Source organism: Emydura macquarii, unplaced genomic scaffold (assembly GCF_026122565.2).
Source record: "Emydura macquarii macquarii isolate MOO-44397 ecotype Brisbane River unplaced genomic scaffold, CSIRO-AGI_Emac_v2 contig_2768, whole genome shotgun sequence".
NCBI lineage: Eukaryota > Metazoa > Chordata > Testudines > Chelidae > Emydura > Emydura macquarii.
Genome location: NW_027132905.1, coordinates 4,086,688 through 4,110,470, shown reverse-complemented (window position 1 = coordinate 4,110,470; position 23,783 = coordinate 4,086,688). Strand labels below are relative to the sequence as shown.

The window sequence follows — 23,783 nt, the reverse complement described above, 5'->3', positions numbered from 1 at the left end:
AAAAATCCAGGAACTTTGGGGAACTATAAATAGCAACTGTGTCCAGCCCCTTGCTGTGACTCCTCACCCCCCTTCCTTGGAGGTAGGCGTGGCTAGCACTGGCACCAAAGGGGCATTAGACACTTCGAGGATATGCTTTGCCTTCCTAGCACCTCTGTCTTTTGCTGGCCTCAGGCTGCTGGAGGCAATTTTTGAAGGTCACCCAAATTCCTGAAAGACCCAGGCCTGGGCGGAGCGTTGAGGGTGAGATACAGCCCTGGGCCGAAGTCTACTGCAAGGACTGGACACCACTTTGGGCTTCCGAGGGGCTCAGGCAGTGAAGTACTGCGGTTCTGTAGGCTGAGTCCTTGGAAATGGCAGACAGGGCAGAGAAAGCGAGGCCGGAGTGGTTTTAAATGGGGGCACATGTGCATGGGTTAAATGGCATTTGATTCTGAATGGGTTCAACTGAGAAGAGCTTCCCACACTCGCTCCTCCTTTACTGTCTTCCCTGCAGCTGGTTGGTAGGTAGCTGGTATTATCCCCATTTCACAGACAGTGAAACAGAGGGGCAGAGCAGTCATGACTTGCCCAAAGCCAGATGGTGAATCAGCAGCAGAATCAGGATTAGGCCCCAGGAATTCCTGATTCTCCATCATTTGCTCAAACCACTAGACTGTGCTGCCTCTCGCAAACTCCCTGTTCTGTTCCCGCAGCTGATGCACTGGCAGAGCCGGGAGCTGGAAGGCATTCTGGGTACTGGCACGCAAATGAGCGCACAGGAGGGATCCGTTAAAAGGGTTCCACGGTTGCATACACAGAGGATTCGGAGCTGTGCAGCCTCTGTATTTATTGCCCACAGATCTGAGTGACACCACTGCAGCACCTACTGTTCAGGCAGCCCCTCCAGGCGTTGATTTCCAGGGCTGTAAGGTCATGCTCTCTCTGAGATGGCTTGCTTACCTCTCCTCTCTCTCTCTCCAGAGTGTGCGGAGCTGCAGCAGAACTGTGCCACCATGACCGGACCAAGGGAGCCGAAGTGCCTTTGTGTCCCTTGAGAGAACCGCTCGGCCAGTTGAACCCAGGCCCTGAAGAAGCCGTGAGGTCAATGCCAGGACACCGCTGGGATTTCTGCTCTGCCGGGGGACTCTGAATGGATTTGCCATGGTGACATGAAACAGACGGAGGGGGGGATACCAGACTGCTGGCTGGGAGATCCTACGCACGCACACGCAGCCTGCCAGTGTTTTAATTTATTACTGTGTTTTCCTGTGAAGGGGGCTGAGAGCAGTGGGGGGGGACAGGGTGGGTAAGGGGGGAAGAACCTGAAGTCGCTTCTTTGAAGCAAGGATGACGGTGCTGGGGAGGCTCCGGAGGGGTTTCCGACAGGTGTCTCCGCAGGTGGTGCTGCTTCTGCTCTTTGCCTTCTGCCTGCTCAGTGTTTTCATCTCTGCATATTATTTATATGGGTGGAAGAGGGGCCTGGAGCCCTCTGGGGATGTCCAGGGCCCGGACTGCGACGAACCCAAGATCGCCCCTTCCCGCCTGCTCCCCTTGAAGCCCCTCAAGGTGGCCGATTCATCCCGCACGGACCCCTTGGTGCTGGTGTTCGTGGAAAGCCTTTACTCTCAGCTGGGCCAGGAGATCATCGCCATCCTGGAATCCAGCCGCTTCAAGTACCGGACAGAGATCGCCCCCGGGAAGGGGGACATGCCCACCCTGACCGACAAGGACCGGGGACGCTTCGTGCTCATCATTTACGAGAACATCCTCAAGTATGTGAACTTGGACGCCTGGAACCGCGAGCTCTTGGATAAGTACTGCGTGGAGTACGGCGTGGGGATCATCGGCTTCTTCAAGGTAAACGGGGCTGTGGTGTGGATTAGCTGGAGGGGGGATGAGATCCAGCCTTTCTAAGCTCTGATGGAGCGTGCGTGGGCAGAGGGGTGGGTTAAATAGGGGGAGAAGTAGGCGGGGCCCTCCTGCCCTGCTTATAACCGGAGCATGGCACCCAGACTACAGTGTTCCACTCGCAGAAGTTCTCCCCAGGCCTCACTGAGCCTTGTGCGTTTGTCGTGTGAATAACTGACTCCCGGCTCACCTGAGATCATGTGGTTTGCCCAGAGGAAGGCTCAGACAAGCAGCAGGCCCCTCCAATATGCTGAGCAGGCACGCTCCATGGGGATTGCTGTTTTGTTTTAGGTGTCTCCCTGGAGCCTAATAAACACAGGGCTTTCCAGTGATGCCAAGAGCGGATTTACAGTCCCACCCGGGGTGGGGGGAGGAATGAGGACACGCTGCCGTCTTCTCTAGCTCTGCTGGAGGCAGCGCAGGGAGAGCTGATGGTCCCTGGGAGCTGGCTGCCTGTGCGGAGCAGAAGGCTGGGAGAGGTATCTCCTGTTGGCCTACGCATGGGTGCAAAAGCAAGGAGCTCACATATCGAGGGCAGAGGTGCAAAGAGCTAACTGGGCCTGTCCTGTGATCCTTTGAGCGACGGAGAGCAAGGCCTCGCTCTTGCTTTCTGTCTGGTTGGATTGCAGTCCGCTCGGGCTGCCCTTTGCCTTCCTGATCAAAAGGATGTGCCGTTCCCTTCCATTCCAGATGTTTGGGAAGCACAGCTGGGTTCCCTGGCATCAGAGTGGCCCTCGAAACCCTTTTCCATTCCCCCTAAGCGCCAGTTCTGTAGTGCCTCTGATTTCGTGCTCTTCTGTTTGTAACTAGGATTTCCCAGCTTCAGGCAGCTGGCAGGGGGAGGGGAGGGAAGGGCTGGGCCCACTGGAGCAAACTGGGCAGAGTCCAGCTGCTGGGACTGAATTTTAAGAAATAATAAATCCTTGTGGGTGGCAAATATGCGGACAGGCGGAGAACCCAGCCCTCTGCTGCTGGGAACGAGAGGAATTTCGTTGAAGCCAATGCAGATTCCCTTAGGGTGACCAGATAGCATGTCTGAAAAACCGGGGGGAGGGGAGAGCAATAGGCGCCTATATAAGACGAAGCCCCAAATATTGGGACTGTCCCTATAAAATCAGGACATCTGGTCATCCTAGATTCACCTGTTTACACCAGAGAGAATTTGGCCCAGAATCGACCCCCAGGAGGTCGTAAATAAGTAACCGATGAGACTCTCTTTCTAAGCAGTGACCCCTGGGGATGTGGAGAGCCTGTGTCTGGCCAGGCGGCAAAGCCCTCACACCCTTTGGCTGAGCTATTGCAGGCCAGAGGAGAGGAACAGGAGAAGACGCTAGAGAGTACAATCATCCTCGGGGCCAGCAGTAAAGGAAGCCCTTGTCCCCTATGAAACCAAAAGGCTAAATTCAAAATACCAGCCCCAGGGCTGTTGGCCTGCGTCCCGTGGTGCAGCTGTTTTGAGAAGACTCCGCGGTGCCGGCAGTGCGGGCGGGATGTGGGCTGGCTGGGCCCACCCGTGGCGTGAGGACGTCCACATTACAGATGTGCTTCTAGCGTGCCTGGGGATTCCCCAGATCCTTGCCAGAGGCATCTGCTGTCTCCAGCGCTCTCCTTCTGACCGCCTCACCCCCCTTTGATTGAGGAACTTCCTATCAGGACTGCTCAGACCTTTCCCTGTCGAGCAGGGTAAGGATGGGACCTCTGCACCCAGCAGAAAGGCATGGCCCTTGGTAGCACTTCCAGCCTCTGCGATCCAAGGGCGCTAGGTTTGGGACACAAACCTGCCTTCCCCGCCCACCCGTGCAGCCCTTCGGGCAGGCACAGTTAGCGGTTCGTGCACCGGTGTTCAGGGTCCCGCCTAGGCAGCCCCTGGGTGGGTGTGAATGGTGCAGAACAGAGCCCCTCGAAGCAGGCAGTGGGGAGCTGTCGGCAGCGTTCATGTTCCCTGGCTCAGACCTTCCAGGAGCTCGGCGAGTCGCACTCTGTAATGTGCTGAGTCGTGCACTCGGACGCTCCCCTGACAAGATCCCAGCGCCGGGGCGGAGGGGGATCAAACGCCTTGTTGCACAGTTCTGCTGCCCCCTGCTTTCTAATTGTCTGCAGCTCTGGGTGTCTTGGTGTTACGTATGCAGTAATTCTCGGCACTAACGCGCCAGTCGGCTAAAAAGGAGATCTCTGAAATGAGATCCTCTTTGGGCTCTCCATCCAGACAGCGAGCGCTAAAACTTGGCAAATGAAAGTACCTTCAATGTCAGCAAATGATTGGCAACGTGTCTGTGCCACAGCCTTCCTGCTCCCTCTGGAAAGAGTCTCTCTGCGCAGAACAGGGGTGTGCACGCCGGGGTCAGGTCCCAACAGAGCTGGGCACTGCAGGGTGCAGCGGAAAGGGCGTGCTCCTTTTCAGGTGTAGGCTCAGCACTCCGTATCTGGTGCCCGAGCTGGGTGAAAGGCCACCTCGGCCGCCATGCCTCATTGCAGGCAAGTGTCAGAGAATGATGAAGGCAGAATTCGCAGCTGGCTGCTGGGACCGAAGCCAACTCCCTCTTTTTCAGAGGAGGAGGGGGCCCCCGCTGTTCACACGTGGCTGCTGCTGCTTTTCGAGCCAGAGGGCGCACCTCCAGGAGGTTTGCAAAGTGCTGCTTCTAAGGGGATTGCTGGGAAGCAGCCTGTGATGTGCTGCCTTTCCTGCTTCCCCAGGTGGTGTTTCTTTAGCTTGTCCTGCCTGCTCCCTCTGGGTCTGACCGAACCATTAGCCCTGCATTGCTGCCCCTCGCTGTCTGGCTATGACTTGCTTCTGAGCACAGCAGTGGCATGGATCGGCTGGGGGGAGGATATGGGAGAGCAGCACCCCGGGTGCTGTGAGGGAGGCACAGGGATATCGCGCCCCTTTACATGCCATGGTGCAGCCTTCCCCTCTGCTCTCCCTCTCCCCTGGGTCTCTCGGGCCTTTCTCATTCAGCCGCGGGTTCTCCCCTTGCAGGCCAACGAGAACAGCTTGCTGAGCGCTCAGCTGAAGGGCTTCCCGCTCTTCCTCCACTCCAACCTGGGGCTGAAGGACTGCAGCATCAACCCCAAATCCCCCCTCCTGTACATCACGCGCCCCAGCGAGGTGGAGAAGGGCTTGCTGCCGGGAGAGGACTGGACCGTTTTCCAGTCCAACCATTCCACCTACGAGCCGGTCCTCCTGGCCAAGACCAAGTCAGCCGAGTCCATCCCGCACATGAGCGTCGATGCAGCGCTGCACACCACCGTGGTGCAGGACCTGGGCCTGCACGACGGCATCCAGAGAGTGCTCTTCGGGAACAACCTCAGCTTCTGGCTGCACAAGCTGGTCTTTGTGGATGCCGTCTCCTTCCTGACCGGCAAGAGGCTCTCCCTCCCCCTCGACCGCTACGTCCTCGTGGACATTGACGACATCTTCGTGGGCAAGGAGGGCACTCGCATGAAGGTTGATGACGTAAAGGTACCACTGTGTTAGCTCAGCCAGCCGGTGCTCTCGTGGGAGATTCGGATTGACGGGATCCCTGGGTTTAACGCACTGGGGCACAGGTCCCACTGTGCACGGAGCCAGGGCTGGGGCTGTGTGTCTGTGACACTGGGGCACAGGTCCCACTGTGCACGGAGCCAGGGCTGGGGGTGTGTCAGGGACGCTGGTGCGTGATCTGCAGCCCCAGTGAACCGACGTGTAGGTTCTAGTGTGCTCAGAGCATCAGCTGGGCCTGTGAACCTTTCCACGGGAGTGCTGCTGCTAGAGCACAGCAAGCAGAAGTCGCACATGACTCGGCCCCCCGGTGCGCTGAGCGTGGGTGCACTGCAGCGCCGAAGGTGCGGGTCATTGCGTGACGGTGTGTGTCGGGTACCAGTGAACGTCTTTCTCCACACTGTAGGCTCTGTTTGACACTCAGAACGAGCTGCGCAACCACATCCCCAACTTCACCTTCAACCTGGGATACTCAGGGAAGTTCTTCCACACAGGTGAGGAAGGGCAGCTTTGCCTCAGTAACCCTGGCTCTGCATCTCCATTTCTAAGCTTGCTGAGCTATGGCATCTGTCCTGCATGGCTTCAAAAGTCCCCCCGGCGGGCCGGCACTACTGAGACGGCAGCCGTATACGAGCCGCGACTGACAGAAAGTCTCTAGCTAACACAACTTTCTGTCTGAGAGACGCGGGCCTCTGGGATGTTGTATCACGGCAGGAGAGCATCAGCAGTGTGAAGGAAGCGGGCTGCGCCCCATCTTGTTCTCTGCAGAAACCAAACGAGCAGAACCCGATGCTTTAGCTGGCCAAGGCGTTGGCTGGGGTTGGCCAGGAAGCATCGCTAGGCCTTCGAGCGTTCTCGATCTGCAGCTGGCAGAGAGCACGTTCCATCGTTACCCCGTTTCACAGGCGGAGAGCCAGGAAGTACTTGGGTCAGTGTCACAGCAGGTCGCTGGCCATGGCAGGGTTAGACCCCAGGTTTCCCGACTCTCCGTCCGGTGGCCCACCCGCTGGGGCTGTGGTTCTGTTGCCTTCCTGGCACTTCTGGCATCTGTCTCGCTGAGGTTATGAGCCCTGTGAGTATAGCTACGCAGACCTCACATTCAGCAATGGTTTGCCCTCTCCCCTGGGCAGTGTGTGATCTGCCAGCTGGCAGTGGGCTGCGATGCCACTTACACATTTCCCGGTGAAGGTGACGGTGAAACCTAAACACAGACACTTCATAGTTGCTCTAAACTGTTGTGAACAACATCCCATCTTCAGTAATAGAACAGTGGGGGGCTGATCTGTCCTGGGAGCTGGGGATTCGTGCTCTGCTCTAGTGGTTTATGCCGTCGCCAGAGCCCGTCTTGGATGGTCTCAGGAATTTTATTAAATGGCTTCTGAGCTACTGGGAGACTGAAGAGCAGATTTCTCCCTCCTCTCATAGAGGCAAGGCTAGAAAAGGCTGCTACGCACCAAATGCACCTTTGGTCACGGTAAAGATAATGAAAAGTTCCAAAGGGGTAGCCGTGTTAGTCTGTACACGGCAAAAACAACCAGAGTCCTGTAGCACCTTAAAGACTAACACATTTCTGCAGGCATAAGCTTTCGTGGGCTGCAAGATGCAGCATCTGACGCAGTGGGTTGCAGCCCACGAACGCTTATGCCTGCAGAAATGTGTTAGTCTTTAAGGTGCTGCAGGACTCTCAGTTTTGCTGTAAAGATAATGACCCACTCCAGAATTACAAGAGCACTGAGGGGTCCTTGCATGGCTGTTTCTTTCCTCTGGCCCTCCGGGAATCCAAGTGGCAGCAGAGAGCCTGTGTGGGGCAGTGTTAGCTCCCAGACTCTGAGTTTTTCGCTGCCTGTTGGCTTTCAGGATGGCAGTCTGAGAGCCCTCCCCTTTGCGATCTCGTACCCAAGCTGAGCAGGGCATTCAGGCACTCGCGTGAGCCAGGCTTTAGTTCTTTGCCTTTCTTGTGGCGAGGAGGATGATGAGGATGATTTGGCCCTGGCAGGCACGGATGCTGAAGACGAAGGGGACGACCTGTTGCTGTCTTACGTGAAGGAGTTCTGGTGGTTCCCGCACATGTGGAGTCACATGCAGCCTCACCTCTTCCACAACCAGTCGGTGCTAGCAGAACAAATGACCATGAACAAGAAATTTGCTGTCGTGAGTAACATGCCACCTGAGGAGGGGAGGGGGGCAGAGTACTTAGCCACGGGGGATGCTTGCTGGGCTGGGGAGTGAAAGATGACATCTCAAACCCCCCGGGTCTGTCACCTCTCCTCCGGCGGCAGCATGGTAACATGCTGTATTTCCAGGAGGAAGAACATGGCGTGAGAGCATCAGGAGACACTACAGCATCTCTCTCCTCTAGTCTTCACCCCCTATCGTCCCCCCATCTTCTCCATCTCGCTGTGTCTGTATCTATGCAGAGAAGCCTCATAAGGATGCTCTCACCACTCAGTCTCACTGATCTCTTTAAAAGATCCCCAAGTGTCTTTGAATAAAGTTTTGCTTGACCTTTAGTTAGTCATCTCCTACTAGGCAATGCAGTTTAGTTAGTTCCTTGGGTGGAATGCTAAACCAGGTTTCGTCATACGTCTCTGTCTGTGAGAGACTAAACATATTAGGTCTGAAAGAGGAGACTAATAGAGGTGTATAAAATGAGCGGCCTCAGGAAGGGTGTCCTGTGTTGCTATTGATCCCCCTTTCTCACAAGAACAAGGCATGTCTTGTTAAAAAAAAGGCAACAAACGTAAAACTTTAACCCCCTACATCACTATCCTGTGGCAGAGAGTTCCACGGGTGCTTGCTTAAGGCAAAAGACTATCTACACACAAGTTATACCACTTTAACTATGCCAATAAAGTTACACCAGAGCAACCCTCGTCCCAGTGTGGATGCACTTATGTTGCTGTAAAGGTGCCGTATACGAGTATAGCTTATTTCCAGGGAGTAAGCCATACTGACTGGTGCACACACCTTTATAATGGTATAACTGCATCTAAGATAGGGGTTGTATGGTACAGCTATTGTGGTTGAAAAAAAAACAAAAAAAACCCCAAACCAACCAACCCTCCTCCCCCTGAAATAATTATACACCCGCACAAAGCTGTGTGCGGCCCACAGCTGTGTCTGCACTGAGCGCTACAGCGGTACAGCTGCAGCTGTGTTGCTGGAGCACCATAATGTAGTTGCTTCCTCCAGCTTCCCGTTCATTCTGCAGGTCTTGGCTCTGTTAGGCCTGGAAGCAGAAGAATGTATTGCTAGGAAAGCTGGGGGCATTTTTGTGCGTGTGTGGAGGGGGAGGGAATCTTTCCAGCCCAATGGAAGGGGAGTCTAGGAGACCCTTGGGCCAGTTCTGCATTCCCGAAGGTTCAGCTGAGCACCGTGTTCTTGCCAGCCACGTGTGAGTTTTGCCTGTCGTTGGCTCAGCCCTGCTTGGATGGTAAATGTGATGACTCAGTAGCCCCAGCCTGGGGGATATGTGTCGCGTTGCTCAGCATGGCCCGGCTGACAGCCGTGGAGTAGCAGGGCATGACTGAGGCGCGTTGGCAGGTGGATCTGGGGTCGGTCGGACTGTGCAGTGCCGCCCTGCAGCAGGCCTGGTTCTGGCTGGCGCTGACCCCCCTTCCCAGGTGCGCTCACCTCTACCGTTATGGACAAAACAAGGAACTCAATGGACTATGCTCCTCGGGGCCTAGCACTGCCCATCTTCCCTGCTAACCCCGTCCCATTAAAGCCAGCCCCAGAGGGAGGTGTCTGTAGGGTGAAGAGCTCCGGTACGTTGTGTGTAGCAGCTCGCGGATTCTGCAGCTTAGCGTGGTCACCTTCCCTCTCCTCCCCCGTCAGGAGCATGGCATCCCCACCGACATGGGGTACGCCGTGGCACCCCACCACTCCGGCGTGTACCCCGTCCACGTGCAGTTATACGAAGCGTGGAAGCAGGTTTGGGCCATCAAAGTGACGAGCACGGAGGAGTATCCCCATCTGAAACCAGCCCGCTACCGACGCGGCTTTATCCACAGCGGGATCATGGTAGGTGAAAGGGGTCCTCTCCCTGCCCGCCCCCAAGCCTCCCAGAATCAGCCGGGCTGTCAGAGGGTTCCTACCAAGCCTTGGAAAGTTGCCCAGCAGTGACTTCCTGCTGCAAGCAGAACCTTTGCCCTGCTTGAAATGGGCTTGGTGCCTCTCAGTCCAAGCCTTAGCCTGCCCCGAGTTGCCAACGACTCCCAGTTTCATCACTGGCGATGTTGAGGCCAGTGCTAGCACCTGGCGGGTTGAGGACGCCATAGGATCGTCCCTTAGTTTGGAGCGGCGAGGAAGGAGAGCCGGAACTGAATTTCTGGAGTGGGCTGTGCGATCTCTGACTCCTCTCTGCCCCCAGGTACTCCCGCGGCAGACCTGCGGCTTGTTCACGCACACCATCTTCTATAACGAATACCCCGGCGGCTCGAGCGAACTGGACAAGATCATCAACGGAGGAGAGCTGTTCCTGACTGTGCTGCTTAATCCTGTGAGTGCCCCCTGCAGAGCGCTCTGCACACGGGCCAGGCCCCTCGGCTGGGGTAGATAAGCTTCCAAGAAATGGCCGGGGGCTCGCAGCTTGTGGTTGAGGAGGACAGGCAGGGGCTCCTCAGAGAGCTCTCGAATTGGGCTGGCCGCTGAGTGATGTGACGGCGCCTCCGCAGCGCTCCCAGCCACTCCTGGTCTCCAGAGTGCGAGTCAGAGACTAGACGCAGAGCCCAAGGCTCCTGCATGCCATTTCCTCCCCATCTTGCGGTGCTCAGGTCCGGCTGTGGCTGCCCACCTGGGCTGAGGGCAGGGACTTGCAGCAGTAAAAGCATGAAACGCTGTTGCTTGAGCGAAGGCTGGTAGCTGTGACGTGAAGCAGCCGCTAGAGGGGGACAAAGACCCTTGCTCGCCTAACGTGCATGTCTGGGGTCCCGCGCCCTTCTCCTCTGTGTTGGTCCCTGTTTGTTCCTCCCAGCTCAGAGCTGGGCCCAAGACTCCCCGCTGCTGGGCGCGGTGCCATCACGTGCAGACGAAAGCTCTCCTGAAATGGACTCGGAGAGCCGGCTAACCCCTGTTCTGTCCTTTGCTGCTCCGCTCCAGATCAGTATCTTCATGACTCACCTGTCCAATTACGGGAATGATCGCTTGGGCTTGTACACCTTCAAGCACCTGGTTCGCTTCCTCGACTCCTGGACCAACCTGAAGCTGCAGACGCTGCCACCCATGCAGCTGGCGCAGAAATACTTCCAGATCTTCGCCGAGGAGAAGGATCCACTGTGGCAGGTACAGAGGCTCCACTGTCAGCTTGAACGGGGGGGCAGGTGGCCCAGGGTTGCCTGGGAATTGGGGACTGCCCCAGTGGCAAACGGGGCTGGATTTTGTTCTATTCTGGGTGAATTTGGCTCTCTGGAAAGCGAGCAGCCTGTCAGCGAGGCACAGCACGGGCAATGCGGCGTGCTGGGCCTAGTGAGAATCCACACGTGGATGGACAGTGCGCCGAACCCCGATCCTGGCGATATCCCTGCCCCCAGGGATCATGGCACGCGTGCAGAAAAGGATCTGTGAGAGTAACGCTCCGTGTCTGTGTAGCACAGAGCTGTCTCCACACAGCTCAATGCTCTTTTTATAAAGGAGGGTAAGTTTCATTAACCTCATTTTACAGGTGGGGAAACTGAGGCACGGAGTGGGGAAGTCACTTGGCCAGGGTCATCCCGCAGGCCACTGGCAGAGATGTTAATTGTAGTGGTTTCAGCTCCATGCTGAGCTTCCAGCAGCCTCTGTCTCTCCCTCCTCATTATAACCTTGTCAGCCGTCATCAGTGAGAACAGGCAGCCTTCACCGTATTAAAAGCATATGGGGCATCGAGGCCTCTCCTCCCAGCCGCCCCCTTGTTGCACTTCCTTGAGCCTCTTACTCCTGTGTTTCAGGATCCCTGCGAGGACAAGCGGCACAAGGACATTTGGTCCAAAGAAAAGACATGTGACCGGTTCCCGAAGCTGCTCATCATCGGACCTCAGAAGACAGGTACACACACACCACAGACCCACTGCCGCAGCCATCGCCGTTCCAGCTGTGCTCTTTCACCAGTCGTGCTGTTTCTCTTTCTTTGGGGATTGTCTGGCTCTCCATTAGGACTCCCGGCGTTCTGCCCACCGTCCTGTTGGCCTTGGTGGACTGGGCTGGACGGTTCCTCCAATTGGCTGCTGTTCATCTCTTCCCTACCTGTGCAGCTCCGATCCAGCCGGGCTGGAGGGGGTGCTCGGAATGGCCAGGCCTGGGGCAGCCTGAAACAAAGAGGGGGAGGAGGGACTGTTGTCTGGTTCGCTAGGGCGCAGGCTGTGCCCCCAACCTCGGTTCTGCTTCCTTTCCATTTAAAGGGACGACAGCCCTTTATCTGTTCCTGGGGATGCACCCGGACCTGAGCAGCAACTACCCCAGCTCGGAGACCTTTGAGGAGATTCAGTTCTTCAACGGACACAATTATCACAAGGGCATTGACTGGTAGGCCGTCCTTTGTGTGACCCCCCCCCGCTGGGGTCTCGTGGCGTACGGGGGGGTGAGGGAAGCGCTTGCTGCGTGTGGGGTTTGCCTGTGGCTCCCACTCCTGGGGCCAGCACATCACGGCAGGCATCCCAATTCCCCGGGCACACGGTACCATTCAGCCGAGCAGTCCCTAAGCTTAGTACGCGACTCGACACTGAGCAAAGCAAGCGCCTGTCTAGGGCCGTCTGCAGGGCATCTTAATAGACACTAAACGTCCAGTTACCCACATGGGCTCTGCCTGCTGCCGGCACGTACTCAAACCACTGTCCCCTTCGGAACCGCGCCGGGGCCGGCGAGTGCTTCTTGCCGGGGTGCCTGACCTGGGATGGAAGTAGCAGAACCTGGTGCCAAGGTCTCCTCTCAGCGGGCAGTTAGACCGCGTTTTTATCTCTCCGCCCCGTCCACTGCCCTGCTGCTGCAGGAGCCCCCGGGCCATTATGTGAGGCGTCTGCTCCAGCGCTCAGAGGTGCGCTTGTCTGGGGGCTGATCTACGCAAGAGCCTCAGGTCCTGGCCACAGCGCACTTGTCCCCTGAACCAGTTTCATCACTGTTCCGATCCATAGTGTAGACGGGACCTTCCCAATGAGCTGGGGGTGGGGAGGGTCAGGCATGATGTGGCTGTTCAGGGCAGCTGTGGGGGGCATTTGGTAGCAGGTGCTGGGTGTTAGCAGGTGCTGAGCCTTGACTGTGTAACGCTTGGTACAGAATAGTCAGGCTCAGTCGTCTCAAGGGTTGGGGGCCAGGTATGTTTCTCTCTTGTCCTCCCCTCCCGCGGTGCCCTCTCATGCTGCCGCCCCCCTGCAGGTACATGGAATTCTTCCCCATCCCCTCCAACACCACCTCCGACTTCTACTTTGAGAAGAGCGCCAATTACTTTGACTCGGAAGCAGCACCCCGGCGGGCCGCTGCCCTGCTCTCAAAGGCCAAGGTCATCACCATCCTCATCAACCCTGCGGACCGGGCCTACTCCTGGTACCAGGTGAGCTGCCCGGCTCTCGCTGCCATGTTCCCAGCACGGGGCTGACTGGGGCAGGGGCACTGCACTGCACTCGGAGTGACTGGAAAATCTGCTGTCCCACACTGGGTCCAGAGCTCTCTGCGCTGTCCTGCCGGGTGGCCTGGCCTGCCCTGGAGGAGGACGGGGTCCTCGGGCTGGTGCCTGAGGAGGAGATGCTAGTGACCAGTGGTCTGTCGAGTTCAGTTTGGGATGGCATAAGCAGTTTATCTTGGGGGCAGGGACGCTTCCCCTTGGAAGGGAAAGAGCCCTACAGAATAGCTGTGGTGTCTGGAGCAACTTTTGCACGCAGCATATCCCACAGCTCTGTGCAAAGCAGTGAGCTAGACGCTGGTACCCCAGTGACTGCACTACCACGCAGAAACCTTCCAGGAGTTCTCACGCGGCCTTGGACTTCAAATCCCAGCAATGTTGGCCAGGCCCCTGGGTTTTTGTCTTGCTGCCTAAGCCACTGAACTGACCTACTCTTGTATAACAGCACCAGAGAGCTCATGATGACTCAGTCGCTCTGAAATACACCTTCCACGAGGTGATCACAGCTGGGCCTGAGGCTTCTCAGAAGCTCCGGACACTACAGAACCGCTGCCTGGTACCGGGCTGGTACGCCACCCACATTGAGCGCTGGCTGAACAATTATCATGCCAACCAGGTAGGAAGGACAAAACTGGTGCGGTGTTCTTCTTCCAAACAGCTGGGCGGCAAGAACTCCCACTGCGGGGCAGGAAAATAGTGATGCACTGCCTGTGCGCGGAGGCTGTTGTCATTGACCCTGTTCCACTCGCCTCTTGGATATCTTCGCTGGCCCCCACTCTCAGCGGGCATGAGGGTGCTTGGGGATGCTGGGATCAGGAACTCAGCATAACGGGATGCCTTGGGGACCTCTGACTGTTTATGGCCTCAAGCACTAAAACATCCTTTTAGGCGAACTCCCGGCTTCAGTGGTTTCTCAGATCATGGGTGCGGAGTTGGCATGGCATGGAACTCTGCTATTGGTTACATCGGTGTGCGTTGTGGGTGTTTGTGCAATGGGGGTGTGAGAGCACGAGTGTGCAGAGAGGTGTCAGCCCATTAGAGATGCTCATCTGGCCCCAGGAGCTTGTTCTTCAGTCCCACTTTAGAGCTGTCAGGTACTCGGAAAGGGATTAAAAGACCAGAATTGTGTCACAGAAAAGGGATTTCCTGAACCTTGTCTAGAGCAGGAAGGAACCAGAGTCAGGGTGGTCATGGGAGGGGGGTTATTATATGCTGGTGAGCTGCTGGGGTGTGCCGGGCTGCCCAGTGCGTTCCATGTGCCATGCCAAATACATCGCAGGGCTCCCCTTTAAAGGGTTTATAACCAAAGGGCATAGAGGTGCAATCCAGTACAGAACAAATGCACAGCAGCACGTATGGCGTCGCAAGTTCTAGGGGACCGTTTCATGCCCTTCATGCACCCTGCATTTGTTACTCTCCGGCAGTGACTGTAGCAGTAAAGTCCATGACACACGGAACGGGAGAAGTTCTGTCCTTCATGGAGCTCTCTGCAGCATATTTATACCTGGTGGCTTATAACACGCCAGTCACCATACGATCTACGCACAGCGTCTCGGCATGGTTCTGGGAGGGATGTGGTGCTAGTTTTTTGGGGTTTTTTTTCCCCCCTGACACATGCGCACAACCATACAGATCCTTCTTGTGCCCATGCAAATTGAGGATTTGTGCAGCCCTGTCCTGCCTGGCAGGAGTGTTGAGGATAAATCCGTTAAAGATCATGAGGTGCTCAGACGCTGTGCAGCTGTAGAAGTACCTAAGGCAGATTGTGGTGGCCCCAGGCACCTGCCTGTTCTTGGGGGTGGGGGAATCCAACTTGAAGCCTGACCAGACTAGACCCCCCCAACTCTCCTTTTATCCTTGCAGATCCTTGTTCTGGATGGCAAACTGCTCCGAACGGAACCAGCCAAAGTGATGGAAACAGTCCAGAAATTCCTTGGTGTGACGAACTTCATAGACTACCATAAAACTCTGGCGTGAGTGCTCCTCGTACCCTCTTACTCCTTCAGCCAGCTTGGTCCTCAGGCCTGCATCCCTGGTGTTCCAGGCGTTGGGCCTTCTCTCCCTACCCCTTGGCAGGCTTCCCGTCAAGGGGATGTTCTGGTAACGTGAGTGGAGCCGGAGAAGTGCAACAGTAGCGAGGAAATCCTGGCCCCACTGACATCAACAACAAAACTTCCATTGATTCCATCGGGGCAGGATTTCACCCCAGGACTCTAATATTTGCTTGGGACCAAAATCAGTGCCTGAGCCTCCTTCCACTGAGGCTTTCGATGGCTTTTCTACACAGTTGCCTGAGACACAAACACTGCAACTTTGTGCAGCTCTCTCCCTGCTGGCCAGAAGCTTGCAGCAGAACCCAGGAAGTTGGCTCCTTCCATGCCAAGGCGCTGAACATCCATTTGCATTTCTTGTTTGTGGCCCCGGCAGAGGGTCTGTCATTCACCCTTCGGCCAGGGCAGTATTTTGCCTTGCTGTATTTCCGGTGCTATGGAAACCACTGTTGTCAGCCTGGTCTGGCAGAAGCAGAATCTGTGACGGTCAGGACCTATGCACAAGTTGTAGACGCAGCGACTGAGCAATTCACTGCCTGCTAGAGAGCCGGAAATGCGGAAGAGAGGAGGTTTGGTGGGTCACAGTGAACCTACATCTGGCAATTTTCCTTGTCATTTCATAGCAATAAAGGAAATGCTTGCAGGGGTTGGGCTGTAATTGGTTTTTTCCCCTCCTCTGCTACTTAGAATCCACAGAATATGCCTCACCAGTTTACGGCCACTTGTTTAAAAATCTATTTTTCTTAGGAGAGCCCTTCTGTAAGAGTGTAAGAAATTAAAACACGCCGTTACAAGCACGTTACCATGGTCAGTGCTCCTGTAAAAATCTATACACCAGCCCAGGCCTGTGTTTCTGTCTACACAAACTGCTGTGTCCTGGACAGCACTGTGAAACATTACAAAACAAAGTGCAGTGATGGGCTGGAAGAAGGATGAGGCTTCCCCCTGCTGCCAGCATCATCCCACAGAATCATAGAAATGTGGGGCTGGAAGGGACCTCGAGAGGCCATTTAGGCCAGCGCCCCACACCTAGACCATGCCTGACAGGTGTTTGTCCAAACTGTGCTTAGAAACCTCCAATGATGGAGATTCCAGACCCTCCCTAGGTCACCTGTTCCAGTGCTGAACTATCCTTATGGTTAGAGAGTTTTTAAAAATATCAAACCAAATCCCTTGCTGCAAACTAAGCCAATTACTGCTTTTCCTCTCTTCAGTGGACATGGAGAACAATCGATCATTGTCCCCTTTATAATAACCTTTTACATATTTGGAGACTGTTATCATGTGCCCCCGCGGCCTTCTCTTCTCAGTTCTTTCAACCTTTCCTCATACGCCAGGATTTCGAAACTCTCAGAGTTTTTGTTGCTCTCCTCTGGACTCTCTCCAATTTGTCCACATCTTTCTTAAAATGTGACGCCCAGAATCGGACTCTCTATTCCACTGAGGCCCCATCAGTACCCAACAGGGCAGGACAATTACCTTTCATGTCTTACGAGTGAAACTCCTATTGATCACTGAGTGACGTTTGCCTTTTTTTGCCGCAGCATCACACTGTTGTCTCGTATTCAATTTGTGACCCACCGTAGCCCCCAGATCCTAGCTGCTGCCTAGCCAGTTATTCCCCAGTTTGTAGTTGTGCATTTGATTTTTCTTTTTCCTTTCCAACTGTCGTGCTTTGTACTTTTCTTTCATCTTGTTGATTTCAGACCAGTTCTCCAATTTGTCAGCGTTATTTTGAATTCTAATCCTGGCCTCCAAAGAGTTTGGTGTCATCTGCAAATTCCCTAAGCACACTCTCGACTCCGTTATCCAAGTCATTAATGAGAATATTGAGTGGTACCGGACCCATCCCTGAGGTCTTAGTACATAGCTTTTTTGCGGGCATGTTTCGATAAATATTGCTGACTTCACCCCTCTTCTTATAGGTTTGATCCAAAGAAAGGATTCTGGTGCCAACTTCTGGAGGGAGGGAAAACCAAGTGCTTGGGGAAAAGCAAAGGGAGGAAATACCCAGAGATGGATTCAGATGTAAGTATTGGAAACGTCTCATGACTGCCACTAAATGAGCATTGCTTTTGCCACCTGCGCTGCTACGGAGAACCACGGTTTCCCAGCAACAGCAGAACATCTTGCGGCTCGGCAGAACACGGGATGGGGGCGCGTACGTTGGACTGCCCTAGAAAACCGCATTTCTGTGCCTGACTCCGGGGGATGGTGGGTGGGCAGTGAAAAGCTGGTCCAGGTCACATCCCAAAGCACTCCGATGCATTGACAGCAACAAGTTCCTGGCACGGGCTAATGATGACTGTTGATGATCTCTGTCCTCTTCTGTTGCAGTCACGAGCCTTCCTGAGGGATTATTACCGGGACCACAACATAGAGCTCTCCAAGTTGCTGTACAAAATGGGTCAGACGCTGCCAACCTGGCTGAGGGAGGAACTCCAGAACGCTAGGTAGCTGCTGCTGTCGCCTTATTGAACAATAGTGACCTGAGCCCACGAGGAAGATCTCAAATTGAGCACCGAGCCAAACAGCCAGGAGCGGGAGGGAAAGGCCCCCAGGGAAAAGCCTTTCAGAGCAATATTCAGCCAAGGTCTTGGAGGGCAAAATGAGCGAGAATCCCTGTGGTCATCAGCATGGCACCCGGGAGTAAACTGTCTGTTCTGAGCGCCCTTCAAGTTGTGCAACGGCCTAGCTCTGGTAACCCAGTGCAGATGCCCCAAGAGCCGTCGTCTTCGGCGTTCCCTGTCATGAGGTCACGTCCTGGGTTGTGATGTCACTTCCTGATGAGGGGGCATGTGCCATGCTTCTCCACACTTGGATGGGGCTAACTTCTCCATGTCTGAGGCAGTATTACAGCAGCTCTGAGACTCTCCTCATCGTATAAAGGAGCCGAGCGCCCCTCAAGATGTGGACAACTCTTTGCAAAGCTGGCTAGGAGAACAGGAGCCTGATGTGCTGTTTTGAGGTCAGAGGCACGAAGGGGCCAGCCAGAAGCACAGACCCAAGTGTGCAATCAAGTTTCAAACGAAGTGACGTGAGACAGCATAAAGAATGGAGTGCCATGGGTTCCCACAAGACCTAGCGCTAAACACTGGAAGAGGTGTCTTGGTTTTTTAAAGAAGACTTTAAGACTTGGCAATATTTAGTTTGTCACCAATGAATTTTTTTCTCTTCAGCCTTTTTATTTTATTGTATTTTATTTTATTGAAGGGTGGAAGCTTGACAGATGAATATCTGTCCCATCTGGCAAGAGAACTGAACTGAGAACTGGTTCCAGAGTGGTTACAAAGGAAGAACATGCCCCCTGCCTCCCTTCCCGCGTTGCAACGTTTTATAGGCGTGGTGTTTTCTGTGGTAAAAGACTGAGGTTGTCCAGTAGCCCAGTCGCTGGAACATGCTTCAATATACAAGCCACTAGCTCAGAAGAGGGCAATTTACCTTCAGGCGGGGCAGACGTTGGACTAAGAGTGGCCGGAAGGATTCTGAGCACGTTGAGCCTCTTGGAGACGAAAAGCTAAAGGATTTTAATAATTTTGTTTTCTTTTTTTTCTGATGCCAGAATTTGCTAGGGTTTTATTTGGTCTCGTTCACTGTTACACGTGAAGGTGGGCAGCCGGTGTGGTTGGCTGGTCTATCTACTGACCAATGACACACTGTTCTTTTTCTAAGGACAGGATAAGTATGTTGCTGCTCCATCCCTGTCTCTCTCTCTCTCTCTCTCTCTCTCCTTTTCACTGCCAGTGTTTCAGTATTGAGTTGCCTGAGCGTTTCTGCTCTCAACTGTCCTAGGGTGGGTGGGGCCCCGTAGCGATGCTAACGATGAGCGGTTGGCCTTGGTTCCTCAGCGGAGAGCCTCAATCCCTACGCAGGCTGACGGCGTATGGCTCCCTCAGGAGTGGAGGTGGCCCAGGGCTGGGGAAAATCCAGCTGGAAGGTTGGGAACCCCAAAAGACTTGATCTGACAGCGCTGTTGGCTGAATGAGCCACTTGCCTGGGGAGCCTGGGTGTAATAAGTTGGGAAGGGAGGAGTGAGATGGGGCGACTTATTTTATCTCGCTGCTCCACAGAGATTAGAAAAGAGCCTAGACAGGTGAAAGTGCATCCAACCCCAGGTAGTTTTAACACAAGGAGTGAAGAGAGGAGATAGCAGAAGAAGACATGAATGCCAGTGTCTCGTGGAGCAGGCAGCAAGGGCTCGTGCAGGATCCTTGGACCCAGTATTCTTGGGAACTAAGACTCGCCTGAGATTGATTAAGGTATCTCCACAACTGGACATCCCTGCATTAGCAACTGAGTCAATTCCAATGGAAGAAGTTCTAGGAAGGAGATTGGGTGGGAGGGGAAAAGAAAGGAGGGTTCCCCATAGGCCCCCAGGCATCCAGCACGTCAGTCCCTGAGTTCCACGTTGTCTTCCTCTCCTGGTGCCTTGCTGGAATGGTGGGGAGTGAGATCTAGCCCCTGGGGCGTGCTAGCGGTCTTGCTTTGCCCTCCGGCACCAGCTAGGCTCTGATTCCCTTAGTCAGCCCTGTCCTGGGATGGCCCCCTTCCCTAGGGGCGAGTTCCTAATGCTTTTTAAAGCATCAGTTCCACTGCATTCCCTCTGGTGCGTGCAATAAAGCCAAGCGTCCTCCTCTCCTCGGACACTAATCTCACCCTAGAGAAGTCAGGAGTTACAGGTGGCCTTGTCTTATGCCTCCCTTTGTGGCCCTTGTTAAATGACTGTGTTCTACATGTGCAGTGTTGTAGCCGTGTCAGTGCCAGGATATCAGAGACAAGGTGAGGGAGACAATATCTTTTATTGGAGAGAGAGAGACCAGCTTTCCCGCGTACACCGAGCTGCCGGAAGAAGAGCTCTGTGTGACTTGAAAGTTTCTCTCTCTCGCCAGCAGAAGTTGGTCCAATAAAAGATATGACCTCGCCCACCGTCTCTCTGGATCATGCGTGGCCTTTTCCTTCGCGTGGGTATGTCTGCTTGTGCTGGAAATTACACCTTCAGCTCCAGTGTAGACAAACCCTTTGAATAACCAGAGCGGGAGCCGTGGACAGTGCAGGATCTGCTGTTCCCCTCTAGCTTTTAGGAGGAAGGTGTTGGTGAAATGCAACATGATTCTCATGCACCCTGTTGCAGTTTCCACTCCCCCACCAGCTGCAGCTGCGCGTGGAGAAACAGCCGTGATGCTTTAAGCATGTTCTCCCGCTCCATTGCTTGTTGCAGTAACAGCAGAGGACCCCAGGACATCTTGCTCTGTCTGCATGTTTCTTCCCTTCTGCTTCGCTCTGCTGCAGTGGTGGGCATGGAGTCGAGGTTAGCAGGCTGCTCGTTGAGCGCATTAGGAAAGAGCGAGTAAAATCAGGCACATACGCCAGCAGCCAGCGAAGCCAATTCATCTCCTTGTCCTGTGCCTGAGAATTAGGTACATACCTGCTGCTGCTCAGGGAGTGTTGATCCCAAAGGACAACCTGCAGGAATTTGCGCCATCCCATGGTAACACTGACTGTGCTGCTGTCATTTGGATTTTCGCCTTCTCCGCTCTTAACGTTAGAGCAGATCTTCTGCGGCGGTCTTGGGGGGTTTGTGGGCCCCACCAGGCACCATATTTTAATTCGCTAGTGCCATGAGTACATATAAGCACATGCATGTGCTCCTATACGCACACCTCCTAATCTTTCTGTTGTGAGTGTTGGAATAACATGGCTGCACATGGGATCTCCCTGCCCTAAGCGTCTCTTCCCCTTGCTGCGCTTGTGCAATGCCCACCACTGCAGACAGATGCTTCATGGGCTAGTTCAGACCCTTGGGCTGTGGGGGTTTACCAAACTAGACCCTTTCCCATTGCTTTTCCCCAAATAACAGCCATCTCCGTGTAGGAACTGAGCCTGTAGTGCTGATCCGCAAGCTCACCGGTACCCTGCCACACCCGGACAAACATCGGGATACGCAGAGGTCTAACGTGTCCTCGCCCCCAATGCTACAGCGGTCCAGTCCTACTTAGTCTCTTTCCTTTAGTCACCGTTCAGCCAGCCTCCGGCACAACCTTGTGTAAATAGCAGCCTCTGCCCCGCTCTGATTCTTTCCGTGACGCTGCAGTCTGGTGGAACGGCCTGGGGTCAGAGCAAGCCAGCTGGATGGGAGGAAGCGGCATGGGCCGCAAATGAACCCATCCTCCTCTCGCTGCTGCTGTCAGCTCTCCAGGAGCCCGGGGAGATCTGGACCCCCCTTATCCCAGCCCCTGGGTGATGGGCAGCAGCAGGAGGGAAAAGGCAGCAACAAGCACTTGGTAGTGTAATAGCCTTTGCAGGATATCTCAGCCTTTTGAGCAGGAGGGTGTTGTCCACGTCTGAGGGAGGGGCGGGGAGGCTGCTCCTCTCGGTTCTGTTCCAGGCTTTGCCTATGGTTTGCTGGGTGGCCTTGGGAAACGTTCAAAGATGGCCCCTCGCTTTGGCTAATTTCAGCCACCTTGGGCTGAGATGTGCCCCGGTGCCAATTGACTTTGCTGACCTGGCCCTCCAGTCCTCCTTCAGCTCACTCCCCAGGTGTCTGTGAAGCCAGGACCCTAAAATTAGAGCCCATTTGTGAAGGTTTGGGCCTCAGTTTCCCACCTGCAAGACCAGGACCATGCTCCATGGAGGGATGTAAAGTGCTTCCTCTGGCCTCTGATGCAAATCTGTCCCGATTGCGTCAGGGTGTCTTAGGCTCATCTTAGCTCATCCTCACGCAGCCACCGGGGTGGCGATGGATCCCCTGGGAGCGAAACCCCTTGCACTGTGTGTCCGGACAAAAGGAGCCATTGGGATGGTCCCCAAATGCTGACATGACCAGATGCCCAGTCTGCTGTGTCGGCCAGGAGCACAGTCCCTGCCCTGCACTGGGGAGTGACGTTCCCAACAGCTGGGCTTTTTTTAAACCGTTCTTTTACCTTTTGTTGTTGACAAAAGAGGGAGCCCCCTGTGGCTTCCCATTTTTATTTTTGCATGGAATTCTGTATAATTTCCCGGGGGAGAAGTGGGTATTTCCTGGGGGGAGGGAAGGGAGGGGGGGGAGATGGAGGAGCGGATATTTTTCGAGTTGTCTTTGCCCCTCCTTTCGATCTTGTTGAACCCAGCCGTTCGGTTTGTATTCAAAGAGCTGCTTTATCACTAATAATGTACGGTCCCTGTTGAACTAACTGCTAATAAAACGGGGCTCTCTGTTTGTAATCACGCCTCTCCTGCCCTCTTCCTCTGTTTCTGAATGATATTTTTAACAACACAGAATTTCCGGTCGAAAGGGGGCGGCTTGCCCCCCAAGAGGGGGTTTACACCCGCACCTCCGGCCTTGTCAGCGCACGTGCTGTACTGCTTGAACGACACTGAAACCCTCGCGGCGTGGACACAGTCATATGGTATGAAGGGCCAGGAAGGAGAGTAAGCTATCCCGGTCTAAGGTACCTTTCTACTGGTGTAATTGTGTCCACATAGAGACGGTACAAATATAACTGTATTGGTAAAATCACCCCCAGCTCACACTTACACAGCTACAGAACCTGCGCAGAACAGGCTTACGGTATAGCCAGATTTGAACAGGAAGGTGTTTCCTGGCTCGCATAGATGTGCTTGCAACGGCGTAGCATGAGCCGCAACTCAGGCTAGCCACCCCCAGACATATCCCAGCGGTCAAGGCAGCTAGCCTGATACAGCTGCCCCGTTATTGTTAGTGCATTAGCTCGAGGAGTCACCTTAGGGAGTTGAGTACAGGTGCCACTGCGTTTTAATGAGACTTGTTCTTGAACTTACTTTCTGTGGGGCTTGTGCTGCTCTGCACACAGGCTCCTCTGCACTCTACACACGCTTGCTCTCTTGTTGCTGCATTCACGTGCGCTCTGCTTTGGAAAGTCTGTACGAGTTCCACACTGCTGCAGGACCAGCCGCGTAAGCAGAAAAGCACAGCACATTAGCTCTGGGGTAGTTTGGTTAATGATTTTTCACTTCCCAGCGTCAATGACGGAGGAAGTGTATAAAATTGAGACTCGCTGAGGATATTCATCACCAGATTATGAGCCCTTGTACTTAGAGCCCAGTTTGTAGGCAAATGGTCACAGCTGAAAAGAGAAGAGATTGGATGTGTGTGGGGTTTATTCTTGTTTTCTCTCTCTCCCTTGGAATAACCTGTTCCCTTATACAAAATTGAAGGCCAGCAAAGCCCAGATCTGCTATTCTGGGGTTTCGCAAGCCCTAATTTGAAGTGCTCGGTTTGGTTTTTTGGTGCAGTGTTCCTATCAGAAGCGATGGTTTCAAGCAGTCCGGCTCCTGGATCCCAACTCTGTATGTTCATCCGACACAGTGGTATAAATACAGGTCCCAATGCCTGATTATAGTCATTTTGCATCCTGTTTGTAAAGGGCCTAATTGAATAAATTTTAAATCATAAGCTTTCAGTTTTCCTGAGGCTGCATTTCACGGTCTAAGCTCCCTGTCTGTGAATTGCAAATGTCCCTCGGTGGTGCATGGCAGGGTCAAGCTGCAGGTTTGAGCACTGCAGAAGGTAAAGGTGATGCAGCCACTTCTTGGAACAGCATTTCCCGAGGGGTGGGGTGGACGGGAGCACGCCGCGTCTGTCTGTGGGCTGGGGTGGAGATCGGAGGAGGAAAGTCCTGCTCTCCGTGCTGGGGTGCGCCCTGGTTTGCACAGGAAAACCTGCATTTTAGTGAGTTTCACTGCTGACCCTTCAGGGACAACATGAACGTAAACCCCACCCATCCGTCTGAAAACAGGATGCTGACTGTCCACACCA

The 23,783-nt window shown here is 54.4% G+C and overlaps 1 protein-coding gene across 2 annotated transcripts; it reads left to right on the top strand.

The window, feature by feature from the left end:
• Positions 1–1,329: 1,329 nt before the first annotated feature.
• Positions 1,330–23,509, top strand: NDST1 (N-deacetylase and N-sulfotransferase 1). Of its 2 annotated transcripts, XM_067566362.1 has the most exons (14): positions 1,330–1,839; positions 4,868–5,350; positions 5,775–5,862; positions 7,365–7,519; positions 9,206–9,391; positions 9,741–9,869; positions 10,469–10,651; positions 11,296–11,392; positions 11,746–11,869; positions 12,716–12,890; positions 13,405–13,575; positions 14,823–14,932; positions 16,936–17,038; positions 17,348–22,744. In XM_067566362.1, exons 1-14 carry the CDS (start codon positions 1,330–1,332, stop codon positions 17,465–17,467), a joined length of 2,634 nt encoding a protein of 877 aa, XP_067422463.1. In that variant the 3' UTR covers positions 17,468–22,744. The 2 variants fall into 2 exon arrangements, with proteins under 2 accessions (XP_067422463.1, XP_067422464.1); XM_067566363.1 differs by lacking the exon at positions 16,936–17,038 and having other exon boundaries at positions 22,266–23,509.
• The last annotated feature ends 274 nt before the right edge of the window (positions 23,510–23,783 follow it).

What these genes read in the sequence shown, in the direction of transcription:
- NDST1 (XM_067566362.1), top strand. Translation starts at nt 1,330, where the DNA reads ATGACGGTGCTGGGGAGGCTCCGGAGGGGTTTCCGACAGGTGTCTCCG. An exon ending in TGAACAAGAAATTTGCTGTC is followed by an intron (nt 7,520 to 9,205) that starts GTGAGTAACATG and finishes CTCCCCCGTCAG; the next exon opens with GAGCATGGCATCCCCACCGA. An exon ending in GACTACCATAAAACTCTGGC is followed by an intron (nt 14,933 to 16,935) that starts GTGAGTGCTCCT and finishes CTCTTCTTATAG; the next exon opens with GTTTGATCCAAAGAAAGGAT.